Raw genomic sequence first — 27,980 nt, 5'->3', positions numbered from 1 at the left:
ATGGAGGGATTGTAGGGAAAGCTCACCTCTCATTGAAAAAGATTCCGGAGGACTGCTTGACCAACAGCAGCGTCAGCTCGTCCCACCGATTCCAGGCAGTAGTGCTTCGTGAAGGTGTGTACACTGCTCCACGTTGCTGCCCTGCAAAATGTCCTTGATCGCCACTCCAGCAAAGAGAGCCACTGAAGACACCATCGCTCTCGTAGAATGAGCCCGGGCCCTTTTATCCAAAGGTTTGCCCGCAGCCTGATGAAGTATTGAATTGCACTGGAGATCCAGCGGGAAATGCCACTCTTGGCGAGCGGCAACCCCTTCCGTGGTGCACTGTAGGCAATAAATAGCTGAGTAGACTTTCTGAAAGAGCGTGTGCGCTCGAGATAGAATTTCAGACATCTTTGGACATCCAAAGAATGCAATGTTCGTTCCGCTTGGGTGGAAGGACGCGGAAAAAAAGGAGTTCAAAATTAAGGGTTCATTCAAATGAAACTCCGAAGGCACCTTCGGGATGAATTTTGGGTTGGTTCTCAAAATCATCACATCCCTCTTGAACTGCAGAAAAGGTTCCACTATAGAGAGAGCCTGGAGTTCACTAACCCTCCTAGCCAAAGTTAATGCCAAGAGAAGGGCTAGTTTCCACGATAGGAACTTCAAGTCCGCCTTGTGAATAGGCTCAAAGGGCGCTTTCATCAGTTGAGCCAGTACTAGGTTAAGCTGCCAGATAGGAGGGGGTGGTCGGACCGGAGGAAACATCCGAAATAACCCCTTAAGGAACTGCTTTACAAACGTTGCGGACCATAGAGATGGCCCCGATGTCTTCCGTCGAAAGCGGGATATGGCAGCCAGATGTACCTTGACCGAAGAGTGCGCCAGACCTGATTTAGCCAGAGACAGGATGTAAGGCAAAACCTGATGTGGCCGGGATTTGTAAGGATGGAGTTTATTCCTCTGGCACCACAGACAAAATCTCTTCCATTTTGCCCTGTAAGTCTTATTAGTGCTTGGTGCCCGCGCCTGAGATAAAACATCCCTGCACTCCTTGGAGAGATTCAGATGGCGGAATTCTCTGTGTTCAGGAGCCACGCTGTCAAGTGAAGTGACTTCATATCCGGATGGAGCACCTGCCCCTGATCTCGCGACAACAGAGATGGAATCAGTGGCAAGCGAATCGGGCGATCCTGGGAGAGAAGCAGGAGTTCCGTGTACCAGAACTGTCGCGCCCATGCTGGAGCAATGAGAATCATCTTGCATGGTTCCACCCCGACTTTCCTGAGAACTCGAGGAATGAGGGGAATTGGAGGAAAGGCGTAGCAAAATGCGCCGAACCAAGCAATCGAAAGGGCATTCCCCAGAGACCCTTGCTGGGGAACCTTGCTTGCGTAAAACCGGCACTTGGCGTTCTCCGGGGACGCAAAGAGGTCTATGGTCGGAGTACCCCATCTCTTGAACACTGCCTCCAGCGTGGCCTGATCTAACTCCCACTCGTGTGTCACTTCCGTCTGTCGACTTAGGGCATCCGCTGTGATGTTGAGACACCCTGCTAGGTGCTCGGCTTGCAGAGTGATCTTGTGAGAGATCGCAAAATCCCAGATCATCTGAGCTTCTTTGGACAGAGTCCGCGACCTTGTTCCCCCTTGCTTGTTGATATAGTGCATGGCCGTCGTGTTGTATGTCCGGACCAGCACAGCAAGATTCTGAAGTCTGGGAAGGAACGCCAGCAAGGCTAAGTGAATGGCCCTCAGCTCCAAAAGATTGATGTGGCGTAGTCTGTCTGCTGGACTCCAGTGACCGCTGACCTGAAGCTCCTGGAGGACAGCTCCCCATCCTTCTAGGGAAGCATCTGTGGTCACCACCATAGGAGAAGGAGGGATCCGGAACGTTAATCCTCCTGCGATGTTCTCCTTCACCAGCCACCATTCGCAGGCTTTGCGCATGGCAGGCGTTATCCACACTCTGTCGTTGAACGAGCCTTCTGCCTGGCGCCATTGTTTGTCCAACTCCTCCTGTAGAGGACGCATATGAAGCCTGCAATGCGGTACCAAAGGTATGCAGGATGAGATTGATCCGAGCAAGGACTTGTACTGTCGAACCGATACATGTCTCTTGTGGAGCATTTGACGAGCGGAAGTGGTCAGTTTGCCCTGACGCTCCTCCGACGGACGAGCCGTGCATCGTTTCGTGTCCAGAACAGCCCCAAGGAACTTCCGTGACCTGGAGGGTATCAGCACCGACTTGGACATATTGAGCTGAAGACCCAAATGGGCGAACAATCGTATGCAAGTTGACACAGCCTGAGACGTTGCCCTGAACGATGGAGCCTTGACGAGCCAGTCGTCCAAGTACGGGAACACTTCCAAGGACTGCTTCCTTAGAAAAGCAGCGACTGGTGCCAGCATCTTCGTGAAAATTCGGTGTGCCGACCGAAGGCCAAACGGGAGCACCTTGAACTGGAAATGGCTCTTGCCTACTGTGAAGCGTAGATATTGCCTGTGAGCTGGGTGGATCGGAACATGAAAGTATGCATCCTCTAAATCCAGGGACGCCCAAAAATCTCCCGGATTGAGTAGTCGTAGAATATCCTGGAGAGTGACCATCCTGAAAGAGAGTTTGATGAGATAGGTGTTGAGCTCCCTGAGGTCTAGTATAGGACGCCATGTATCCTCCGTCTTCCGAACCAGGAAGAACCTGGAATAAAACCCCTTGCCCCTTTGTGAAAGCGGCACGGGCTCTATCGCCCCCTTGCTGAAAAGTTGGTGGGCTTCGAGATGTAATAGTCGGAGATGTTTCGATGCACGGGCGTCCGGAGCTCTTGTTGGAGGAAGATCTTGGAACTCCAACGTATGGCCACTCTGAACGATATTCAAGACCCACCGGTCTGATGTTAAACGCACCCAGCTGTCCAGACAAAAAGATATCCTGCCCCCGACCGGTGTTTGTGGTAGGGGAGGAACAGTAGCCAGAGCCAGGAGGCCGCTATTGCCTCTTGGCGTTGTCTCGTCCCTGACGATTCGGACGTCCTCTCTGGGACTGTCGAGAGAAAGACGCCGACTGTCCTTGGCGCTGGCTGGAGTATTGACCTTTATAGGACTGTCCGGATTGTGTGGAATATTGACGTTGGTTTCCTCTGTAATTAGAAAACCCTCGACCACGTGCCCCTCTGAATGGCACTTTGCGATAGTTCAAAGATCCCAAGGACTTAGCTGTGTCTGTGTCCTTTTTTATGCTTTGGAGGGCGTCATCCACATGCTTACCAAAAAGCATCTCCCCGTCAAAGGGAAGGTCCAAGATCTTATTCTGGACCTCCTGGCGAAACCAGGTCGCCTTCAACCAGCCTTGACGGCGCAAGACCGCTGACCCTGCCAAAGCCCTGAAAGCAGTAGAAGCTATGTCCATCGCACAGTCAATGACTTCCGAAGAGCATCTTTCTCCTTCCATCAGAACCTGCTTGGCTTCCTCTTGACTAGAGTCTGGTAGCTGGTCCATGAACGGCTCCATATCACACCACATCTGGCGGTCGTACCTGCCCAGAATAGCCAGAGAATTAGCTGCACGCACCAACAAGCTGGCCATGGTGGAGAATCTTTTACCCACATTGTCCAGCCTCCTGCCTTCTTTATCTGGAGGCGTGGTTAACGGAGTGGACGGATTTTTTGACTTGCTTTGTGCGGCTTGTGAAATAACGGAATCCGGCTTAGGTTGTCCTAGAAGACACGCAGGACTGCCCTCAGGGGCCTTGTATTTCTTCTCCAGCCGGGGAAGAACCGGAATGACCGTCGCCGGATTCTGCATCGTCTTAATTCCCTCATCCCAGACATGTTCTATGATGGGAATTGATCTGACCGACTTCTTATACTGAGCTTTAAAGTCATATAGGAAGCAGTTGGACTGCTCCACTGTAAGGGGCAGACCAAACCTCTTGGATGCCCGTTCCATCAAATTATGGAAACCACCAATGTCTGCTGGAGGCGATATATTTGTCTCTCGGCCCACAGCATCCGGATCCTGCGTATCATCAGGGTCCCCATCAGGATCCCCTGAATCAGTAAGAGGGATCACCTGTCCCTCGTCGTCCTCGTCCGTATCCAAATCTTGTGTGTCTCGATCGGCAGGTTCCGTACCTGAAGGTTGGGGAACCACTAAGGGTACCACCGGTGAAGGGGTACGAGGTATGTCCCTTGGCAGAGGTGGCAAGTCCATTGCCATGTCACGTGGCACTACAGACGTAGAAAGACGCACCGGAGTGCGATCCGGTAATGTCGGAAAACGAGATTTATAGTCTTGCAGCATCAGTTGCAAATCCGTCACTAAAGCCACTGGCAAGGCAATCATATCCTGCCTCAGAGAGCGGGGGTGTACTTCCTGTGTCAAGCTTTGCCGCCCCTCCTGCACCTCTGGACCATAAAACTCCTCAGTATCTGTGTCCTGCTGTTTCACATTCAGGTCTGAAGGGCTGTATGCGTCCCCCATACTGCCCATCCTCTTCATCCTCCTCCGAGTCCTCGAGAAGCATGGATGGTGGCAAAGGCGTGACCCGCCTAGGAGAAGTCATGTCCGGCGTAATCTTTAATCTTTGGATGGCAAATCCTGAATTTTTCGTCGTCGACGGAGTCGATGGCAAAGGGATTCCCAGCGTCGACGAACTCGACATCGTCGACTGAAGGGTAACTGTCGTCGACGGGGCTAGAATAGTCGTCGACGATGAGGCCGTCGACAGTTCCGAAATCGTCGTCGACGGAGCTTTCTTCTTCCTCGACGGAGCATGTTTCATCGTCGGCGGAGCACCCGTCGACCGTCTCGTCGACGAACTCGTCGTCAGCAACATCGACGAACTCGTCATCGTCGACGTGGTCTTCGTCGTCGACACCGCCGTCGAAGACGAGAAAGTAGCCGTCGTAGACGATGAAGTAGATATCGTCGACGGTCTCGTCGACGACCCCATGGAAAGTCTTAACTATGGAGATCGTCGTCGACGTACCTGCTTTAGCCTGCGTCGACGGACGCGGTTTCTTCACTGGAATTGACTGAGGAGTTTCTGCAGCATGTTTTTTCACAGATTTCTCCTTCTGGGACGGAGGGGAAGACGTTGCAACCTCCTTCTTGTCCTTAAGGGCTACGTCCACACCAGCAGCCCGTCCCTGCCTCTCCTTTACACTGCCGTGAGGAGATTTCAAGGGACCAGCCTCCTCAGACCTGTCAGAGATCCCGTGAGGGGCTTTGAGAGGGGGTTCCACAGAGGTGGAGGGAGATGACCTACCCCTCTTCTTAGATCTCCTGGAGGAGGTACCAGAGATAGATTCCTCCTCATCCGAAGAGAGGACCTCCGTCCTGGTCTTTAGCTTCTGCAGCCACGTCAGCAAGCGACCCTCTCTGTCTCTCAAGGTCTTGGTAGAGAAGGTCCGACAAATTTTACAATCTGTGGCCTTGTGTTCCGGGTACAGGCAGTATATGCAGCTTTCATGCTTATCTTCCACAAACAGTCTTCTTCCCACAAGAAGCACAAGATCTGAATAAAGCTTTCTTCTCCTTTTCTGACATTCTGTCACAAAAGATGGCAATAAAGATAACCAATAGTAAAATTCTGATAAACTGAGCAGAGCTCAGTGGAGACTCCCTAGCACAACGTGCGGTAGAAAAATCTGAGGCTCTGAGCTCTCTCAGGAAGGTTCCAGAGGGTGAGGCTGTGCGGATTGGTCCTGGCAAAAGTTTGGGCTCTTTTACACAAAGAGGGTGATATACTACAAAATGAGATGAGGCCTAAGCCTATTTTTCTCTTTTGTTTCTATGGTTATACATACATACATACATATATACATACATATATATATATATACATACATACATACATATATACATATACATTACCTACTGGCGGTCGCCAGTAGGTAGTTATAGTTAGGACCACGTTTCCATAGGAAAACCTCAACATTCTATTTTGAATAACTTTGGCGCCGGTCGACGAATCCTCGCGAATTTCTCAAAATAGGTGGGGCGCTACGCTCCGCTCCTACCCTGAAAGTCTCGGGGGGATTCGTCAAGCGGGGGCGGAGATAAAAGGGGGGTCCCAAAACGCGTTTTTCCCATGCATTTTTCCATAGGACCTTTAGAACGAGCTACAGCCCGAACGGCTGAACAGAATTACTAGAAATTTGGCAGAGAGGTAGTCCCTAGGTCAAGGAAGTGCCTTTTGTAGGTTTGGTGTAAATCTGTTCAGTAGATTCTGAGAAAATAGCCTTTAAATCAATATATATATCTGAGCCCGCTTACGGTACGCTTACGGTACGCTTACCGTACGCTTACCGTAAGCTTACGGTGGCGTGCGCGAGCGCGATTCTGATTGGCTCTTAGATCTTAGTAAACATTCGAATCGGCCGAAACCAGGAAGCGGCGTCCGCCATTTTGTCTCTCGCACTGAGTGTTGTTTATCAAACATGATGGCCAAAAACATGTTACGGGGCTGTTTTGACAACTCCCTCCAACATAGTCATGCTGAGGGAGTCCCCAAACATCCCCCAAGAGCAAAAACGGTTTTATTTTTTTTTCGGCAATTTCGCGGGGTACGCTTACCGTACGCTTACCGTACGCTTACCGTAAGCTTACCGTACGCTTACGGTAAAAAAATAAAAATAAAAAAAACACTATCCACACTTACCCCACCCCCTGTGCTTTTGGTGGCCGCAGGCCACCAAATGTGCAGGGCTTATTAATAGAGAAAAAAAACGTAATTTTGGCAACATGAAATTATAAAATCGAAATAAAAAAAAACACTATCCACATTGACCTCACCCCCTGTGCTTTTGGTGGCCGAAGGCCACCAAATGTACAGGGCTTATTAAAGTTGATAAAAACCGTGCACGGAACGAACTGCGTTAAGTGGGCGCGCACGCCACAAATGGCGTAAAGTAACTTAGCATTTAAAAAACCGTACAAATTCACTGAAAAAACCATAGGTTTCACACACGTTATAGTTAGGAAATAGCATTTAAAAAACCTTGCTAATTCACTGAAAAAACCATAGGTTTCACACATGTTAGTTAGCTGGACATTTTACTGATAAAAAACCAATGAAATTCCCCCGTTATAGTTACTGTAGGCAACTATAACTCACGCGACCGCAATCCTCTGCTGATGCTAATACTGTATTTAGACACTTATTTGCCCATATCTTCTTCCATTAAATTTTAGCTATACATATATTACAAATATTTTTTTTTCATAAAGACACATATGTCATCAGCAGAGGATTACGGTCGCGTGAGTTATAGTTGCCTACAGTAACTATAACGGGGGAATTTCATTGGTTTTTTATCAGTAAAATGTCCAGCTAACTATAACATGTGTGAAACCTATGGTTTTTTCAGTGAATATATATATACATATATACATATATACATACATACATATATACATACATATATACATATACATATATATTTTTGTTACCGAGGCTCCCATTCCGACGACGGGGAATGATACAAAGCATGAGAATCTATGAAAGTTCCAATACTGGGGTAAGCTTTTATGCCTGGTTTCATGTCGCAGAGTCTCAGATGTTAGAGCTCTGGACATTTCAGGTAGAGTGTATACACCTCAAGGAGTTACCTTCCACATTGTCAGGAAGACGAAGTCGGACTCTAGGATCATTTCTTATCCAGCTTTCGATCATTCCCCTAAACTCTGCGTAGTTAGGTGTCTTAAGGAATATGAGTCCATGACTGAAGAGACTCGCCCTCCAGGCGAACGTCAGTTGTTGCTTTCATTACGTAAGCCCTTCAAAGCTGTCTCACCACCAACGATAGCTCGTTGGATCAGATGGGTGATGCAAGAGGCGGGCATAAATGTCTCGCAGTTTGGAGCCCATTCTGTGCGGGGCGCTATGGCGTCTAAGGCCTTCTCCCTGGGTGCCAGGTTGGAGGATATCTTGAACGCAGCAGACTGGTCATCGGATTCGATGTTTAAGAGGTTCTACTTTAAGCCAGTCATGGATATGGCCTCGCTGGTGGTGGATAAGCTTTGAACGATCATAATCCTCGCCTCCGGTCCTGCCATAGAATGAAAAATTTCCTAGTAACCATGACGTAAAGTTTCAATTCTATTAAGGACGCGGAGGCGAGGATTATTCCCACCCAGGGCTCTGGAGACCTCCTGTTCCCACCCGGAAAATGGATTTAGTAGCTTGCCTTTCCTTGGGTGAGCGAGGCCTCGTATGGTATAAGTATTCTCTTTTTTAATGGTTTCAATAGCATGCCTTCAGTCATCCTGCTTCTGTGGTTTTGAATGGTTGTTTATCTCACACTGGAGAACAGAGTCATGGGCCTCTGGTTCTTTTCTTTCAGGATCTGATGGAGTCAAGAACGAGTGACGAGTTGGACATTCATTCTGGGCGCAGTCTCGAAAGAGGAGTTGACCCGGGAAGCACACTCCTTCGGGGAGGACGGGGCATGCTGATTGGTGGACACTATGAACTACCCATGCACCTTGGGAATGCTAGTTTTTTGTTATTGTTGGAGTTGAATACTGCTGGCTGTAGGAATAAAGGAAGTTACAGCATAATCCTCGCCTCCGCGTCCTTAATAGAATTGAAACTTTCCGTCATGGTTACTAGGAAATTTTTCATTATTGTGCAACAGCAATTGGAAGCACCACAACGAAAACAAATAAATAAAAGTCTACAGAACTGATCTTTCCGTTACACTTCAACAGCCATAGAATTTCCTCAACAGCTGCTACTGGTTTCACAGATCAATCCTTGTAAGAGCAATATTCAGTCCACAACTTCTCCTCAATTAGGAACACAAGGCATGGATTCTAAAAAGGTCGACCTGAATTCATGGATTTCTTAATCTTGTGTATATCTGGTGCTTTCACTGTAGTGTCTGTTGCGGACATTGTCAGAATCTCTATATAAACCTAAGGTAGGACCATTATTAGATGGGCAAGATGTTCAAAGGCCACAGTGAACGTGCTGCCACCTTCTCACAAATAAGTGCTTGAGGACTTTCCCGGATAACCCTCCAGCAAGGAAGGCTGCCAACAGTATTGCACCCACCAGCAGTTAAGTCCTTTGTGCACAAGGCTCTTCAGTCCTGAAAGGGAGGAAGTGGAAGGCACCAGGATATACAACAGGTAACTCCATCTCAATTGGCAGTACTGTCAATGTCACCCTGGTCTTCTCCACCATACTAATTCACTCCAGAGTTCGCACACATGGACAGGCAGAAGAGCAAGGCCTAATTCATCTTGGCTTTCCATGACCAAATGCGCTACTGTTCCTATCTTAAAAAGATTTTATAGGAATTTATAGGTGACTGTACTGATATTTTCTTGTTACTCTACAGGTTTTAAATTCCACATTAAAACAGAGGGAAAATATATTTCAAAGCACATGCAGTCAGTCCATGAACCAATTAACAGTGCTGGGCAATGGTATGCTAAGTTTGTGTCTGAAATTTTGTACGAATGAGATTAGTGTAGAAATACACTTCTTACATAAAGTGCATGCTCTACCTGAACAATACATCAAACGTGAATTGCACGACTGACTGCAAATATGTGAAACCTTCAAAGATTCATGGTTAAGACAAATGTCATATTAAATCAATCCATAATGTACTTACAGTACTAAGTCCCCCACAGAGGTAACCTTCCCGTTTTGGAGTTCTATCTGGACTGGGCCTACCGCCCACTCTACACAGCATTTCACTCCACACCACTTGCACCATGATACATTGTTCACATTGTTCTTTCCTTTTCTCTCTTTTCCTTTAGTTTACTAGTTCATGTTTCTCTTTGTTTTCCCCCTCAATGGAGCACATAGTATGGACAGTAAGCATTCACATTCTCACTGAGTACCCCTTCAACTGGGTCACCACCCAAAAGCTCTGTTAATAAAAGCGGTGGGACAGCAGCTCTGTTAATAAAAGCGGTGGGTACAAGCAGGGGCATGGAAGCATAAATGTATAATGGGTCGAATCCTTGTTCACAAGCAGTGATTCGTTGTGAGATTTTTTATAGCATTTGACCCGCTTACTGTATGATTGTATCCGCCATGTATTTCTTACTGTGGTGCTCTGAATAACTCAAATAAAAAGAATTTGAAACAAACATAATGTACTTACCTGCCTCATGAAACATTGCCGGAAAGGTTCGGGGGACATTGCTGCAAGATTGGGGCCCCTGATGTTTGGAGATCTCCGGTAACCCCTCTGCACTGGAGAGCCATAGAAGTCATGATTTATTCGTGGAATATAGGGCACTTTTTCCATTATGCGTAGAATTGCTTTGTCCTAAATAATGCAAAAGGATACCCACAGAACAATTAGAATTTTTGGGAGAGTGAGCACCTGCAAACAGACGAATCATCACGTATGCAAGCTCTAAATAAATTGGAGCCCATACTATTTCATACGGTGTTCCCTCCTTTTCACTTCCTAGTGGCCATGTTCTGCTTACTCCCAAAAGCACAGCACCCTGTTGCTCCCCAATAGGTGTATGTACACACAAATACACATAGAGTATACAGTAAATATTAAGTTCTCTAGAGCATGCATTATAAGGATATCGCAAATGCCGGAGGTGTTCTGTCCTTGCGCATAGGCAGAGTGCCTTTATATAAGCAAAGAACAGAGAGGAGATATGCAATATTCTTTTTTTTACACTTGAAGAGTTCTTTATTCCTTGTGAGGCACAGAATTTTGAGGTACAGTGAATGGGTACAGAATAACTTGAGGCTCTGGTGAGGGTCCTTCAGTTCCACATAAATGGTGGTGCAGTAAAGCTTTCGAGTTTTCCTCCTCTCAACTTACAGAGTGTTGGGGATTTCCTTGGCATTCTAGTATTTTTAGTTCTGAATTTATAACGTAGTATATAGGAATAAAATTCTCAGAATGAAAGAAAAAAAAACTGACTGGTTGACCCAGTCAAGGAAGGATCTGAGAAACATTAGGTCTGTAGTGAAGCAGGAAGTCTGCTCAGCATGGGTGCCTCAAGACATTATGATGACAGTTCGGAAGTTTCTGCAACACTATGCTGCCAAGTCACATCCAAACAGAATCCAAGTGAACGTTTGCAAGCCGCAATGTATAAAGCTTGTAACCCTCTGCTCAGGTTATCTGGTCTGAAGAACAGAGGGTATGGAAGGAAGTGAGCATGAAGCCTGGAACCAACCGCCACTGCTTGTAGGCCTCCTGGAAGGGTACATTTTTGGGCATTTCAAATACTGCCTTTAAAATGGAGTGTGAGAGCGTGTGTGAGAGCGTGTGTGAGAGCGTGTGTGAGAGCGTGTGTGAGAGCGTGTGTGAGAGCGTGTGTGAGAGCGTGTGTGAGAGCGTGTGTGAGAGCGTGTGTGAGAGCGTGTGTGAGAGCGTGTGTGAGAGCGTGTGTGAGAGCGTGTGTGAGAGCGTGTGTGAGAGCGTGTGTGAGAGCGTGTGTGAGAGCGTGTGTGAGAGCGTGTGTGAGAGCGTGTGTGAGAGCGTGAGAGAGAGCGTGAGAGAGAGCGTGAGAGAGAGCGTGAGAGAGAGCGTGAGAGAGAGCGTGAGAGAGAGCGTGTGTGAGAGCGTGTGTGTGAGAGCGTGTGTGTGAGAGCGTGTGTGTGAGAGCGTGTGTGTGAGAGCGTGTGTGTGAGAGCGTGTGTGTGAGAGCGTGTGTGAGAGAGCGTGTGTGTGAGAGCGTGTGTGAGAGAGCGTGTGTGTGAGAGCGTGTGTGTGAGAGCGTGTGTGTGAGAGCGTGTGTGTGAGAGCGTGTGTGTGAGAGCGTGTGTGTGAGAGCGTGTGTGTGAGAGCGTGTGTGTGAGAGCGTGTGTGTGAGAGCGTGTGTGTGAGAGCGTGTGTGTGAGAGCGTGTGTGTGAGAGCGTGTGTGTGAGAGCGTGTGTGTGAGAGCGTGTGTGTGAGAGCGTGTGTGTGAGAGCGTGTGTGTGAGAGCGTGTGTGTGAGAGCGTGTGTGTGAGAGCGTGTGTGTGAGAGCGTGTGTGTGAGAGCGTGTGTGTGAGAGCGTGTGTGTGAGAGCGTGTGTGTGAGAGCGTGTGTGTGAGAGCGTGTGTGTGAGAGCGTGTGTGTGTGAGAGCGTGTGTGTGTGAGAGCGTGTGTGTGAGAGAGCGTGTGTGTGAGAGCGTGTGTGTGAGAGCGTGTGTGTGAGAGCGTGTGTGTGAGAGCGTGTGTGTGAGAGCGTGTGTGTGAGAGCGAGTGAGTGTATACACACAAACATTTATGACCAGGAAAGGTTGAGATTGCAGCGGAAGGTGAAATTAGGTGAAATAGCTGCCTTGCAAAATGAAAACTTTGTGTAATGTTGAAAATTCATACTCGAGCTAACTAGGCCTCAGACGCCATCTTTTACTGGGACGTTTCATTGTACCATATGAATAGACTTCTAATTTCATGTCTATCTAGAATATGTATTAAATGTGTTCCAAAGACGAGGACAAAGACGCTCACAGACTGTTCTTAAAGTATGCACATTCAAGGTGAAACCTGGCTGTCCCAGACGAAAAATAGGTACTAGGTTACATTTATTGTCCCATGTGTAGACGCTTACTTGGGAGAAACTTCATTTGTATAATTAGGAGAATCTTATTTAATTTAAACATTTCTCTTTCACTGTATTCCGATTGGTTTAGAACCTGTTAACCAATGAACTACTGTAGTAAACTTAGAGAATACTTTGTCCAGAACCCTATAAAAAGAGTGATTCCTTGAAGTAAAAGTAACCCTCTTTCACTAGGCTTAGAAGGCAAATATATCTAGTTATATAGACTGGGGTGGATATGCTTTGAATAATCTGCACACCAATAAGGTTTCCTTACTGTGATAACAAAACAACAATAAAATTAGTCCAATATCAGGTACAATCTTGGTGTCTAATACTCATCCACCTAGAGAATTAATTCCTACACTTACAATAAGTGATAGGTCCAAATTAACAAAAGACACCAGAGCACAACATGTATATGTTACTTTCATCCTCCATGCATTAAGCACTCTCAACAACACTATCACTACATGAGAAAATAGTTCCACATCGTTGGATATCAGCGTAGCTGTAGATCAATCCAATTTTTATTTTCTTTACAAAACAGCCGATGCGCGTTTCGCTCCTTCGAGGCTTCCTCAAGGCTCTCTAATAATCCAACTCACACCTTGCCTAATCATCTCCTAAGTTCCATCAAAACGTTTCACTTGTCTCATTTGCAACGTTAGTGTTTCTCCAAGTTCCGATTTCGAAATCGAAATGAGACAAGTGAAACATTTTGATGGAACTAATTATGGCTCCAGGAGATGGTTTGAAGCTACAGCGCTAAGATTTGGGACACGAAGTGGAGTTACTTTTTTGCTTCTAAATCAAATGGCAAACATATCGAGAATACAATAATTAGCACTTTGGACATAGGAGACGCTTGGTTAGTAGTAAAACTACTGGCAGTTTTTATTGATTATACAAGGTGGGAGTTGGACTATTAGAGAGCCTTGAGGAAGCCCTGAAGGGGCGAAACACTCGTCAGCTGTTGTGTTTTGTAAAGAAAATAAAAATTGGGTTAATCTACAGCTACGCTGATATCCAACGATGTGGAACTATTTTCTCATGTAATGATAGTGTTGTTGAGAGTGCTTAATGCATGGAGGATGAAAGTAACATACATCTTGTGCTCTGGTCTCTTTTGTTAAGGCAAATACAAGTCTGTATTTGATGATCTGAACTCTTGAGTTCTTGATGGATTACATACCTTAACTGAGCTTTGCACACTGACTTATTGACTAATTAAATCGACTGCATTGAATTAACTTCTGTATGTCTGAATACTTAAAATAAACCCTTTGAGGTTAAGACTTAATTTACTGTCATTTTGTAGGATGTGTTTTACATTTGCAACAACTGAAACAGCCATCTTTGAATGTCTATAATTGAGACTAGTGCGGTGCACCAAAGGTAGTCTAGGGACTACACCACTCCCAATCCATCAATGGTAGTACCATAACTTATTAATGTCATACACAAGTTTTGTGTCAGTGTGATGGCCTGAACTCCCTTTTAAACTGGTTTGTATTGGGGTTTTATTGTTTGCCATATCTAAAAGGTGGGCGTGTGGGTGTATACTGGCATCTGTGCAGACATAAGATGGTGCTCTGTGGACACTGGATAAAGGTTGTGTGACTGTAGGTATTTTATCAGTCGGTCAGTGGGTGGGTGGGAGAGCTTATAACAGTGGCTGTAGCAAAGTACGAGGGGGTGGAGGGGTAGACATTTAGAATGGTGGATGGCTTATTAATAAATGTTTTATGGAGTATGTGAATGTATTCAGTCATTGTTTGGCTCTTAGTTCCACTTTCCTTGGTACCCTCTCTGTTCCCCTGCCCTTCTGTCCCTTTGTGCTTGCAGGCAGCCAGGGTGTGATGTTGCCTCGGCCCGTACCGCCCCAAAGACTAGGAGGGCATTAGGAAGTCAGGGTCCATATGCTAAGAGTGGGAGAAGACAATAGTGTGGAATAAACCTCACCAATGCATTGCCAGAGGGCGGGGAAGAATTGTATAATTGGGCCCCCTTCTCCAAGAGCTAGATTTGTACCCCTTTGGCTTAAAGGACAGAAGGCTTTTATTGTTTATTTTTATTTCTCCAGGTATTTCCAAACATGGGGAGAAAACAAGCATTTGCAATGCAATAGGTCTCGCATTTACAAGAGTTTGAGCTATTGGCATTGTAAATGACAATGTTTTTTATTTATATTTTGATTTTAAAACAGATAAAATGCATTGTCATATACAATGCCAATAGATTAAACTCTTGCAAATGCGAGATCTATTGCATTGCATATGCCAGCACCCGTGCTAGAATTTTTTTTAAAAGTGTTAGGGGAAACCTCTTGGCTTTGTCAATGTTTGTTTATATTCCGTACCCATTTTTAAAGTCGTCCAGTATGAGAAATCATAAGTGGTTAAGAGAACCTTACAATGCTGCAGCTCCTAGCATTCCAGTTAAAGAAAACCCCACCCTTTTCAGAGGCTACACGCCATGTGGCAGTACTATGATGGGCTGGTTTGTTACTGGAAAGTTTTGAGAGAGGGTCACTACAGCACAGAATTCCACAAAATCAGTAAAGAAGAACACATTTGTAGGGACACTTTTTAAAATTATAACCGAACTTTGTGTCATAAAAATGAAGTTGTGCAATTGATATCGAATAGCCTTAATTTGTAATACACATTTATTAGGACAAGGGAGAAAGCTGCAGATTGCGCTCAGACCAGTATTACGAGCGAGAGAAGCCTGCCCACAAAAGGAACAAATTCAGGCTGGAAGAGTGTGCGGAAATAGGTGTGTCCAGCAAGCGGATTCCTGGCTTCCACACCGCCACCTCACAACTGCGACTAGCTGCAAGACAATCCACGGAGTCGGAGACACGGCGCTGCAGACTCTCTAATTAAAATGCTCTGACCAGAAGCGGCGTAATTATCCCCCGCCTTTATTTCTCGCCATGGCTGCTCATTACCGAGGAGCTGCTGGTGCCAGACCCACACGCCGCGCATGTGCCTCTGATCCACTCCAAGCGCAGCCACATGCATGCAGTAACTTCTAGGGGGGTAAGAAAAGTCACGTACTGGCAAACAGCACCATCTTTTGAGCCATCAAAGCTTGACGAACACATACACTATTGTGCCCATTAACGTGACACTGCCTGCGGCGTCCCTCCTAGCTCCGCCGAACAGGCTGTGGTAACACACTCGGCAGCACCTTTGAAAAGTTGCCCAGCGCCGCCGTACCAGTGCAGTGCATCAGGTGCTTTAGATGTAGCCAGGCAGGGGCTGCCGAGCTTCCCTACACGTTCAGAGACACCCGCGGGCCTTATTCTAAAAAACGATCCCAGGAAAAAAAAAAAAAAAAAAGTGGTGCGCACCACAGAGGAGCGGGGTCGGGAATCGAAACTAGTGGTGTGCGCGCACCACAGAGGAGCGGGGGCGAGGGAGCGCAGCAGCGAGGCGAACGCGCGCTAGACACGGACGGGAATGGGCGGAGCAAAGGCAGGACATGCGCCCGCCTTTGCCCAATTGCAAGCTGTATTTTTTTTTTTTTTTTTTTTTTTTTTAACAAGCACGCTAAAGCCATTGACAGCCGGCTAAAGCAAACTCACATGTCCGAGCGTGTGGGTAGCTTTCTGAAGCTCGTACAAGAGGTCTTGCGCTGCGCAAGCAGTGTTGTGCACTGCAACGCTAGGCGCGAGACCTAAAAACGGTACCATGAGGTTTACATATTCCTGGCCTTGCTGAAGCTTTGGAGAGGGGAGACAATGGGGGTTTAAGTCGCGCCCTCACTTTGTCCAAAGGAAGTTTATTACTGCCCACTTCGCCTTGCCTAAAAATAAGAGTGGCAGGGGAGTGTGGGCGGTATAAGAACAGGATGGGATAGGTACAGCCCACCTGCTCGCATGTGTGATTTCTTTTCTTCAACAGACCAGTAGAAGAGGGGTGAAATGAGGCAGCCCTCCCTCACCCTTATTTTTGTCAGAGCGTGGGAGGGATGTCCCCGCCAACAGCGGTCTTCTGGACAACTTTGCCAAATACGCACCAGCAAGAGGGACAGCAGTTGGCAATTGAGGTTGACGTCGCTCACTCTTTAAAAACAGGGGGGGGGGTGGGGAGGTCTTAAAAATGACTCCTCATCCCCCACATACATTTTTGCAATGCCAGGGTAAATGAAATAGCATATGTACATTTTATCCCCAATCCTTCCTGAGACAAGGTATTCACAGACATAGGGGAAAAGAGAGTAGCAAGCAACAAGTGTTTTTAGCTGGAAATGAAGAGTCAAAAACAGAATAGCTGCACATGAGCTGCAACTCAACACATTGCCTTTTTTTTCTCAAAAAGAAGAACAAATATTCATCAAAACAGTAAAAAGCACTGGATGACGGGGTGGCGACATGTCGGCAGTGCAATTCAAGTCTGGGGATTCTTTGTCTAGAAATGTATAAGTTTCATACAATGAAAGTTTCCTATGGGAAAGTGACATTTGGAACAACAGCTTTTTATAATTCTGAAACTGCTTGACCAATCTGCACCAGGTTTGGTGTGTTCTGGACTGGAATTTTAAGTATAGCTACCCCCCAAGTGCTATTGGTCAACTGGGGACAAAGGTATTAGAGTTGTAAAAAGAATTTCCTACGAAGTGATATATCAACTTTAACAACAAAGCTGTGACTGTACATAATATATGTTTATTCTGTGACCTAATAACACATCAAGAGAAATTGTGTATTAATTTAAATATTTACATATTAATGTAAAATGATGGCGACTCCACTGCAGAATGTTTAGAGGGGACACTGAGGCTACCATATCTCAGCTATTCAATGACCTTCGGTAGAATGGGGTCCCTCTGAAGGTTTTGGAGTCCCTTGAAGAGTTGTGCCCCAGGGGCCTATATAATTCCCCGGGCACTGGTTGGATGGAGGGAGGAGTATGTCACAAAGATGAACGTAAAAGTCCTGTGAACGAAAACAGAAAATCGGCAGCAGCTATAATCGGCCAGGCCCATAGAGTCGGGCCATTTCCCATTGTTTCCAACACCAACTCTAAAGTTAATCAACTTCGGTCTTATTTGCCAAGTCTTAGAGAGTTTTGTAAACATTTTCATGCAGTGCACTGACTTTTAGGAATCCAGAAACTACAGGGACAAGTAAACGTGTGGTTGGTGACCAGGGGCCGTATTACAGAAGTGCCCCAGAGGTGCAATGGGGATTTACGCTCGCTTTGCGCGCCCCTGGGGCACATTAGTATTACAGAAAGTGCCGCAGATGCTTGTGTGTCCCCTTCTGTAATACCAATAAGGCTGGTGCACCTAAAAAGAGACAGTGTTCTCATCGGAGGGCATTCCCTCATTTGCATGGGGGCGTAGCCCCAGGCAAATGAGGGAATACCTTTGCCTCAGCGCCATATTATAGACTAGTGTGCTAAGGCAAAGATGCTGTCAGGAGGTGCACTGACCGTGCCACACCTAAAAGGTGGGGTGAAGTCAGTGTACTCCCTGATGGCAGCCCCCTGGAGGGGAGAATTGGGGATGCCTTGGACCCCCAGACAACCCCTTGCAGGTGGGTGCAGTCACTCAGTGCTGCCTGCACTGAGTAACAAGGAGCGGCTTCAAAGCAGCTTCTCAGTTTGTCACATGAACGCACTGCTCCTAGGGCAGCACGAGTTCAGCTGCCATGGGGGCAGCGCATTTATCCAAATATGGTGCATTTTCCTTGTGTGCACCGGGCGCATCTTTTAAAAGGTGCACCCGGCGCAAACAAAAAAAATGCTCCATATGCATGATACAGCCCCAGATGTCCTTGTTCTGTATGGCAGTGGAAAACTGATGACCCTACAAGCCCTCCAAGAGAATGCTACAGCTAGTGTGAAGGTGGGGCATCACTACGCCCATGATTGAAAACAGAGTGCATGGCCAGAGTCTTGCGCAAATCACACACACAGGTGACATGTAGGCTGTATTTTGACAGTGGAATGGCTGAGTACGCTATGTAGCATTTTTCCAGCAGGAAATGAGAACTTGCAAGCAGCTGTTGTACAAAAATGGGAGACGAACCGAGCTGCTAGCCTGTGCAAGAGGAGTCTCATCCTGGAGATACCAAACAGACTTCCTCCAGCAAATTAAAGCTAAAACTGACAGCACTAGGCTGGCTCAAGTGGCCAATGTCCGTTTTCTCCAAAGACTCCCTGATCCCATATCTTCGCAGCTGAAGGGTGGGGATAAACCGCTGGATCTATCAAACTCCTGCAAACCGAAAGACGGTCAACCTGCCTGGGCACCATGACTACCGCCAACATGTACATATAAGAAAGGCTCATGTGCAACTCCCACTGCAATACCTAGGAGCTGGAATAGACATATCTGCACAAAGATATGCACCATAACAAGAACTTTTAGAAGCAGTCAATACTTAAATGAGCCCATTTATTATTAAAATAAGGTGCATAACAACATGCACCACACAGAAATCTTACGACATCAACACAATTTTTAAACACCACGCATATCCTGTTAAAGATTGATCCATTTCATTCTCCAAACCTTACTTTTGTAAACATCACGGACAGTAAACTTATTGAATTTGTATTGACGTTTTTTTTCTTTTTCAGCTTGTGTAAGGCTCTAGTCAAAGTTTGGTAGAGAAAATATAACAAGTTGGGGCATGTGGGCGATTTGAAGACTTTTTTTTTTAACCTTCCTTTCAGTTATGGGTCTAGATCTTCCAATAGTTCCCTTATGGCTTGACTGCATTGCTGGGTGTCGCAAAGTACAAAAAGAGAAAAATATTTGTTTTTTAAAAAAAAACGCCTTTTGGTGTCCCGAAAGGCAATTTTAAATCATACACAATCTTCAAATAATAAACCTACCATCAATGAAAAAAATCAAAATCCGTTTCTAATTGCCAAACTATTCTAGTGTTGATTATTGTAATAATATTCAGATGAGTTGTGCCTTACCTCTAGAATCTGGCATGCTACGGAGGCGGGAATATTTCTGGGAGAGGTATCCCACAACACGGAATCCATTCCAGTCTGATGGTAGGAATAAAAAGACGCAATTCCCATTAATAGAAACCAGTGGGAAATGGATTGATTGGCAGTACAGCACTGGTAGAATATTTCAGTGAATTCCGTCAAATAAGAAACCCTTCCCAGAGAAATTCACGAGCGCCTCAATTCACAACCTCTGTACGACTTCTATTTGAGCAACCCTCGTCCCCAAGATCTAGAAAATTTCTTGCACTCCCGCAGATGCATTCTGCGTAAAGCAGCCAGGCTAGTTACAGAAACATTTGACTGGCTGAGCCAACAATTAAGGGGAAAAGATTATCTGGAATATGTAGTAATATAACACAGCAAGTTATAAATACCTCAGAGAAGACTTTGCATTTGTAACAGATGAGCTAGAAAAAGATTTATTTTTCTCATAAGATTTATTATTTTTCCCTTTTTAAATAAAATGTAAAAAAAAAAAATCAGTTCAATCTTGGACGAAGTTTAACGTATGTGCAGTAGAGGAAAAGACTGGTAGTGGTTATTGAGAATTAACATGCACAACCTACAGTTTAAAATGGTACTCACCAAATCCTGTTCTGTGTCAATTTCACCCCAGGTAGAGCCAATCCCACTATCGACAACAGCACTATCCAAACTCTACAATGCAAAAAGAAGCAAAGTAATTGTTTTTACCTTCTTCATTTAAAGCTCACACAGAGGCAGTAATAATAACATGCAACATTTGCAGTACATCTTGGAGCAGCATTTCACGAGAATAGCAAAGACTTTCTGTGAAAGGCCTCCAGACACTGTAGATCGAGCCTTCGCTTTTTAAAGGATTTGCCTCCAAAAGAATATGCCTATAAAATACCCTTACCTTCCCCAAAATGTCCCCGGTGTGAGGCGGAGGCAGCTGACTTCTATCATATGATTTGGTCCCGCACCATCCTTTCCAAGTATTGGGAATCGATTATAAATGAGCTAAGAGCCATACTGGGGTGGGTGGTCCTCCTAGCCCCCCTTCGCTCTCCTCCTGGGGGTGATGGATGGGCCAGATGGCTCCGTAATGACCAATTGTTTCTGGGGACAGCCCTGTTGGTAGCCAAGAGAGACATCGCAGCGGCGTGGAAGGACTCTTTAGCCCCTTCTATTGCGCAAGCAGGCGGATTGGTGTGCAACTCAGGAAAAGAATGTATGAGGCACGACGCTGCCCGGCTAAACACCAGAGGGTGTGGGTCAAAAGGCTGGGCCTACTGGAATGAACTGCCTTGAGGGGTTTGGGTGGTCTGGGGTGAGGACTGAAAGTTCTCCTTCGCCGGGCTGGTCAGGGAATTGCTATGTGAATGTAATGGTAAATAGGTTTTGTCCAGAAATGTTTCATTTGTTGGCAAAAGACACAATCGATTCACCCCCAGTCAAGAGATCTGGCTTAAATCCATCATTCTTTTGCTCACCATGCCACCCCGGTTTAGACCTGGCCATATGCAAATCAGTCTTGACCATGTGCCTCATGGGAACAGTCCAGCCCGAACTGCTAAGCCAGGTCCTCCCTGGAGCGGAAACAAGCATCCTAGGACCGGTTTCGGAGTTTCACAGTTCGGGCTGGACTGTACCCATGAGGCATGGGGTAAAGACTGATTTGCATATGGCTGGGTTCAAACTGGAATGGCATGGTGAGCAAAAAAACGATGGATTTAGTCCCAGATCTATGTACTGGGGTGAATGCATGACACTGTTCTGCATTTTATCAACTGTTTTTGCATTTGTTTCTTTTGTGGAGCATGAAAACTAATAAAATTGCGGATTTAAAAAATAAAAAAAAATTCCAGGTCCTCATATGAGAATTGTTCATCCTCTAAGTAATCCGGTCCCTTTCACCACAGAATAAAGACCCATTGGAGGACCTAAGAGATTTAGTATGGTAGCCGAAGTTAAATAGAGAAAGGAGGAAATTAATTAAATAAATTAGTCTTTAAGGCCCAACACTTCTACAGTGGCGTTCCGTGTTGTGGAGTGGTATGGAGCATCAGTGTCAAGAGTGGTGTGTCAGAGGGTAGTGTTGCAGAGTACAGTGCACTGGCATGTGAGTGGCGTATCTTAGAGTGAAAGAGTGGCGTGGCGTGAGTGGCATGTCGTATAGTGGCTGGTCATATCAATAATGTTTTAGACTTTAATATGTACCGCAGAGTGGTGTGGCAGAGTGCCATGGTGTGTTGTGAGTGCTGTGTCGTGTCAGAGTGTCTTGTCATACACATTTATTTCCATAGAGTGGTACTTCCCAGATAGTTTTGAGTAAGTACCACGGTTCATCAGAAACTTTAAAAAAAAAAACACACACACACACACACACACAGGCAAAAAAGGCAAAAATACTCTTCCTTACTTACAGAGACTTTGCTAAAGTGCCTCATTTGTTCCCATGGATTACCAAACCACTAATAAGCAATATTTTATGTTCAAACCAAGAACAAAGATTTAGTGTGTGCTAAACAATGATGCCAATAATATTGTGGCTTGTCAGCACCATGTACTGTGAAATTACTGCCACACAATACATCACTAAGTCCCTTATTACTTAAAACTACTGAACCAATTTACACCTATTAACAAAAAAGGACCCTTTCCATGCCTTTATGTTTATGCCTGCCAAATTTCATCAAAATCAGTTTGTTCATTTTGGCGCTATGTTCGGTTAAAACGTCTAGAGAATACCTTTTCCAGACTCTGCCTACTCAGATTCCCCAGGAGGATATCCTTCACTTGCAGCAGAACATTCGTTCCTTTATTTGGAATAGGAAATGGCTAAGAATCTCTAACTTCCTACTGATGCAGCCACGAGACAGGGATGGACTTTCCTGCCCAACCTTCTTGAATGTTACTGGGCTCCCAACCTATGATTCATCTCAGAATGAGTGGTGAGAGTGAGAAGCATTGGTTTCAAATGGACCGGGTGGTGGCCTGCCAGCCCTGTGGGATTTAGCTTGGTTACCCAAACAATCCAGACTGTGCAGCGCTCCCTTGGCTACCCCCACCAAAACTGTGCTTGACAGATGGGACATGTTGGCGACTGTTGGAAATGGCCCTTTTGACAGGGTTATCCTCCAACTTTATGCTTCTCCCTCTTATTTTTTCCTGACCTGTGTTTGTTGGCTATAGGACTCTGGACACTTTACCACTGCTGATCAGTCCTAAAGTGCATATGCTCTCTGTGTAAATTATTATTGTGATTGGTTAGCCATGATTGGCATATTTGTTTTACCAGCAAGTCCCCAGTAAAGTGCACTGAGTGTGCCAGGGCTGGTAACTCAAATGCTACTAGTGGGCTTGCAGCACTGATTGTGCCACCCACATGAGCAGCCCTGAAAAGAAGTCTCAGGCTGTGCACCCACTTGCCAGGCCCTACCATTGCCCCCTTGCATGTAGGACACCCCTTGCATGTAGGACAGACCCAAGGTATCCCCCTGGGCAGGTACCGTGTATGTGAAAGGTAGAACATTTACTAGTATGTGTAACATGTCCAGATAGTGAAATACTGCCAATTTCGTTTTTCACTATTGAAAGGCTATCTTGCCCATAGGACAGAATTGGGAATGCTTTGTAACATATTACAAGCATATCATCCCATAGGAGTAATAGGAGAAAATGGAGAGTTTGGTATCCCTGAACTCAGGATTTAACACCACATCTTTCAGTAAAGATGGCTTTTAAATTCTGTGTTAGAAAATACTACTTTTAGAAAGTGGCTATTTTCTTGTTCAACCTTCCTGTGTGCCTCTGCCCGTTTGTGGATTGACTGTGGCTTTGGAGTGACAGGGGCTGGGGAGGTGCAGTGGCTCCAAGAGTCTGGATGAGTCAGCACTAGCCTGAATAGGCCTGATCTGCATTTGGAGTGGTGGGAGTAGCACCTGTACCTGAATAGGGCTGTGCCTACTTTCCACAATACTAGCTATACCCCCCCCCGCGGTGTGTCTGGAGCCAAAGCTCACACTGACAAAGGAGGCTGTTGTGCACTTGCAGAGTGCCCCCCACAACTGGTTTGAACTGGGCTCAGAGCCCCTTGCACCCAGAGAACACAGACATTTTGGGGTAGAAGTAATTGAACTAAAACCCATTAACTTTAGATCATTCCTGGAATTCAAGAGGAACCTTTGCCAAGGAGAAGAGCTGGAGAGACTGAGGAGAAGTACTGCCCTTGCTGTGTGTCTGGAGTTGGCCGTCAGTTGCTGATTCTGCCAAGGAAAGGAGAAGGACTTTGCTGTGTCCCATGCTTGAAGGAGATCTCCAAGGGCCTGAAGTGAGCTGACCTCCTGTTCAGAAGTCTCAGGGACACAAAGACTTCACCCCCAGCTCCCCTGAACTCTACCATTGTGAGTTCTGACCTGCCTTGAGGTGCGTAACACCGCTGCATCGAGTGCCGACGCATCGCAAAGATCCACACATCGTACCTGTGCTGCTCGCTTCGCCGATGCATCACCTGCGTGCCGGAACCATCACGAACAATCGACGCATCACTCCCCATACAGACCAGACTGGACGCAACGCGTCCTCTGTGTGTCGCAGAACTGTCGCATTGCCTCCCCAAGGTCTCAGGAGTGTCGCATCTTTGTTTTCCGACTCTGCGGCTTGGTGAACTTTGACGCAACTACAGGTACTTTGTTGAAAAGTCACGCATCCATAGTTTTCTACGGTATAAGTTTGTGTAACCTTTTTAAAGTCATTTTTAACTGTGTAGGTTAGATTTTTGTCATTTTGGTCTTTTTTAGTTTTGATAAAGATACTTTATTTTTCTAAACAGGTGTGGTTTCCACTTGTGGAGTTTTCACTGTGTTACTGTGAGTGTTGGTACAAATACTTTACAAATTGCCTTTGGGATAAGCCAGTCTGCACATGCCAAGCTACCAAGGGGGTGAGCAGGGGTTATCTAAAGTGTGTATCCCCATACCCTGACTAGAAGCAAGGGTCCCCATTTGGACAAAGGTACCTACCTCTGCCAACTAGAGACCCCCCCCCCCCCATTTCTAACAGCAACTAAGAGGGGGCTCACTACCTTCCCCTCTCCCAACACACCTATTGAGCATAATCCAGATTTTAACCCCGCACAGCTAGCCCAATCCTTTCCCAGCTAGGGGGTGGAAGAGTTTCAGATGCTACACAAACTTTTGTAGCCTTTCCATCAAGTACTAAGAACAATGCAAAACTGATTTCCACCTTCCTTAAACAGCTAGACTGCAGTATTGCCAATTACGGCATTGGGCATTACATCCCACCAACTATCCTGTGGCAACTAGGCAATATACTCCCTTTGAAAAATCGGTAAGAGTACAATGGATCCAGGGGACACATCTAAAACATCACACACTAAAGCATTCTGCATCCCTTCGTAGCTACCCCTACCAATCTTGCTGGAAGCCTACCACTACAGAGGATGTCTCACCCAAGCAATGAGACACCCTAAGGCAGGACATACCCAAAACTTAGCAAAGCTTAGGGAGGCTGCATACAAGCTCATGTTCTAATGGTATTCTACACCGGCCAGCCTCTCCACCATTTACCCCTCCACATCTTCCCTCTGCTGGCGATGCGGATTGGCAGTGGGGGATTTGTGTCACATATGGTGGTTATGTAGCCTCATCACTACCAACTAGTAAATCCTGAGACACCGTAGGATGCCCGCTCCTTGATTCCTACGTTATGGTTAACCTTGATGTGCAGCCTCTTACATTAGAGGCGATGATGCACACTGAATGGAAGCTTATTAGCCACATGCTCCATGCTGCACAGCAGCTTGTGGCGTTGACATGGAAAAGGACTACTGCATCTTCTATTGCTCAATGGTACAGTTGTCTGTGGCACGTGCTGGCAATGGAACAACTTTCCCACAGTCTAATACACCAAAGCTGAATTTCAATATGTTTGGCACCCACTGATCCACTATCTGACTCGCTTGGAGTTTACATGTTTCAATCCTCCAAGGTTACAAGCTTTACTGTTCTTTGACTGATCCCCCCCCCCCCCCCTCCCCCTCCTCCACTCCCTAATAATTACCACCTGTGCACTAATGCTCAACATTGTCCGGATCTTCAAATTATCAAAAATGCCTTGACGGTCTATAGGAATGGACTACCATGCACGGACTGAGACCGTGTTTTATAGCAAGAAGAGTTGTGAACGCAAGCGCGAGTGTGTCGCAGATTGCTTGGATCTCCAAGCAATACGACATTTTACGAAAAAGCTGACTAGATTGTTATTGTACACTTTATACTCTAATTTAGACCTTATCCACATACTTAATACTCCTATCTACTGTTATGTGCCATGAATATGGGTTATTCGGCAATATTTTTGCCTATTTTGCCAACCTAAAAATGAAAATAGCACAAAAGGGAGGTAGCACCACTCGAGGTAGGCACTCCTAGCATATCCATCACAACAAACATGGAACTGCATCACAGCTATGCTTCCTAGAGATCCAAGGGTCAGGGACAGCATGAAGAGCAAGCTCTATGAGCCAAGCATGTAAGTTCTACATCATCTTCTCAAACTACTCTTCTTACTAGAGAGAAGGAAAGGTTTTGGTTAAGGTCTTCCTGCAGAGGAGCACTGCACTGTTCAACGTCCCAGACTCCCTTTCTCCCCATACTGGATTCAGGATTCTTTAGTTACAGAAACTCAGCACCCAAAGCATTGTGAAGGTGCTTGTCTCAATTGTCCTGGCCATGAAACACTTTAGATGCAAATACATATGCACAGCTTTGAAAGCACCCTGTCCACAAGCACAAACACATGCAACTGTTGTCCTCTATTGGTTAAACTCGAGCAAGGTATGAATGGCTGTCAGGAATCAGGAGTGACAGACAAGAAGCAACTCATAGGATTTGCAATCTTTGTGTTTACGTCGCACCTGTGCAAGTATGGGGCCATAAAGGAAACCTATCCAAGGGTGTGGCGGCTGCTGCTGGGATAATTAACCATGTTGGTGAGGGTGACTAAGTTATCCTGCTAATCCTGCTGCAGGCTGCACCTGCTTCTGAGAGGTAGGGCCACACAAGAAAGCCTCATCTACCTGCTCTCAATCTGATGCCACCAACTTCAGAAGGAATCTCCGCTCACAGTACTGACTGGGATTCCTGCTAAATACTGCCTTCCAGTCTGAAACAATAGCTGCCTGGGGTTCTTGTACGAGCTGCTAGGTCACAAAATTAACTAAAGTTTGATACAGGTCGGAGGACATGTAAAGTTTGGGGGCAGGAGAAGAAATCAGGCACCAGTGTGACAAGTACTGGAATGTCCACGGGAGAGGCCAAGGTGCAGGGAGTGTGGTAGTATTAAAGGGATCTTTTGTTGATGTTCCAGGAAAGCCACACTTCAGGAGACCGGCATGATGCGAAGGATCCTAACTAGATCTAGAGTCCCGTCCAGGTGGCCCCCAAGTACAACAGAGCACCAGATCAACTTGTCAATCTTCATGGAAGGCCCATGTGGGGGGTATCATGGCCTATCTTGCCTATTTACCAGCTGCACGCACCGCAGCTCCTTGAGGGGCCACTGTGTGGAAGCTATGTTGGTGTCCAGAGCTCAACTGAGACCTCAGGCTGAAGTTCCGTTGATAAATATGAATAGAAATAAGGTAGCACATCTGCCTCTTTTCAGGAAAAATCAGTAAATGTTCCTACAAGACAGCTCAAGAAGAATGGAGGTCAGACCTAAACAATGGAAGAGAGAACATTGGCATTTGCTACATGTGCCAGAGTCTGCCCCATAGAGCAAGAGGCAACGATACAACAGATCCAGCAACCATCTCTACCCACACCACCTCTTTAGTAGCATTAAACCTGGTAGGAGCTAGTTACCTCTGATCTAAAAATAGTTGGACATTAATGTTGTGTTGTAGGGCACTTGTAAAGCACACATTCACCATAAGCTCTCATGGCGCTGGTAGCAGAAGGAAACATTGATCATCCGGTTTAGGCATAGTATGGTCAGAAACACCAAGTTTCAAAAGGTTTCCTGAATTTCCCATAGTTGGACGCTGATCTAATGCCGGTGGAAGGGTGCCCAGAGGCTGGAGTGTTCCATGCGAGTGGACCCAGTACAGAAAAACGGCCCCTACTAGCATTTTCCTTTTGCTTCTAGGAACCGTGAGTAAACTGAGATGAGCAGATCTATGATGGCGAGTGGGAATGTGGCGCAGAATTCTGGTAGATCTAAAAACAGGACTTTTGCCATGAAGCGCCTTAAAGATAGTGCAGGCCATTTTGAAGACCGCCCTCTGGGCCACAGGGAGCCAGTGGTGCTTTTCCATCAGAGGCTTAGTGACACAGTGTCATGGCCGCCAAACTATCAGCCGGGCTGCCTGATTTTGCACTAATTGCAACGTGCGATATAAGCCAGTGGGGAGTCCCAAAAAGAGGGCATTTGCATTGTCAATCCGCGATATCACAAGATCAATGATAATTTGAATGGCAGCTTTCTCTTAT

General features: G+C 46.1%; 1 protein-coding gene across 5 annotated transcripts in view; it reads right to left on the bottom strand.

The window, feature by feature from the left end:
• The window catches only part of PATL2 (PAT1 homolog 2), a 443,602-nt gene that overhangs the window by 257,008 nt on the left and 158,614 nt on the right, over nucleotides 1-27,980 (bottom strand). For 4 of the 5 annotated variants that reach the window (XM_085621371.1, XM_085621372.1, XM_085621370.1 and 1 more), the window contains exons 5-7: nucleotides 20,089-20,160; nucleotides 19,465-19,539; nucleotides 10,113-10,280 (exon numbers count right to left, since the gene is read on the bottom strand). In XM_085621371.1, the coding sequence (XP_085477497.1) occupies nucleotides 10,113-10,280; nucleotides 19,465-19,539; nucleotides 20,089-20,160 (315 nt within the window). The remainder of the gene's footprint in view (nucleotides 1-10,112; nucleotides 10,281-19,464; nucleotides 19,540-20,088; nucleotides 20,161-27,980) is intronic. The other variant, XM_085621373.1, reaches the window with a different exon arrangement.

This window comes from Triturus cristatus, chromosome 8 (genome assembly GCF_964204655.1).
Source record: "Triturus cristatus chromosome 8, aTriCri1.1, whole genome shotgun sequence".
Classification (NCBI taxonomy): Eukaryota; Metazoa; Chordata; class Amphibia; order Caudata; family Salamandridae; genus Triturus; species Triturus cristatus.
Note: the sequence above shows the minus strand (reverse complement) of the source record. Positions and strands in the feature narration are given on the sequence as shown.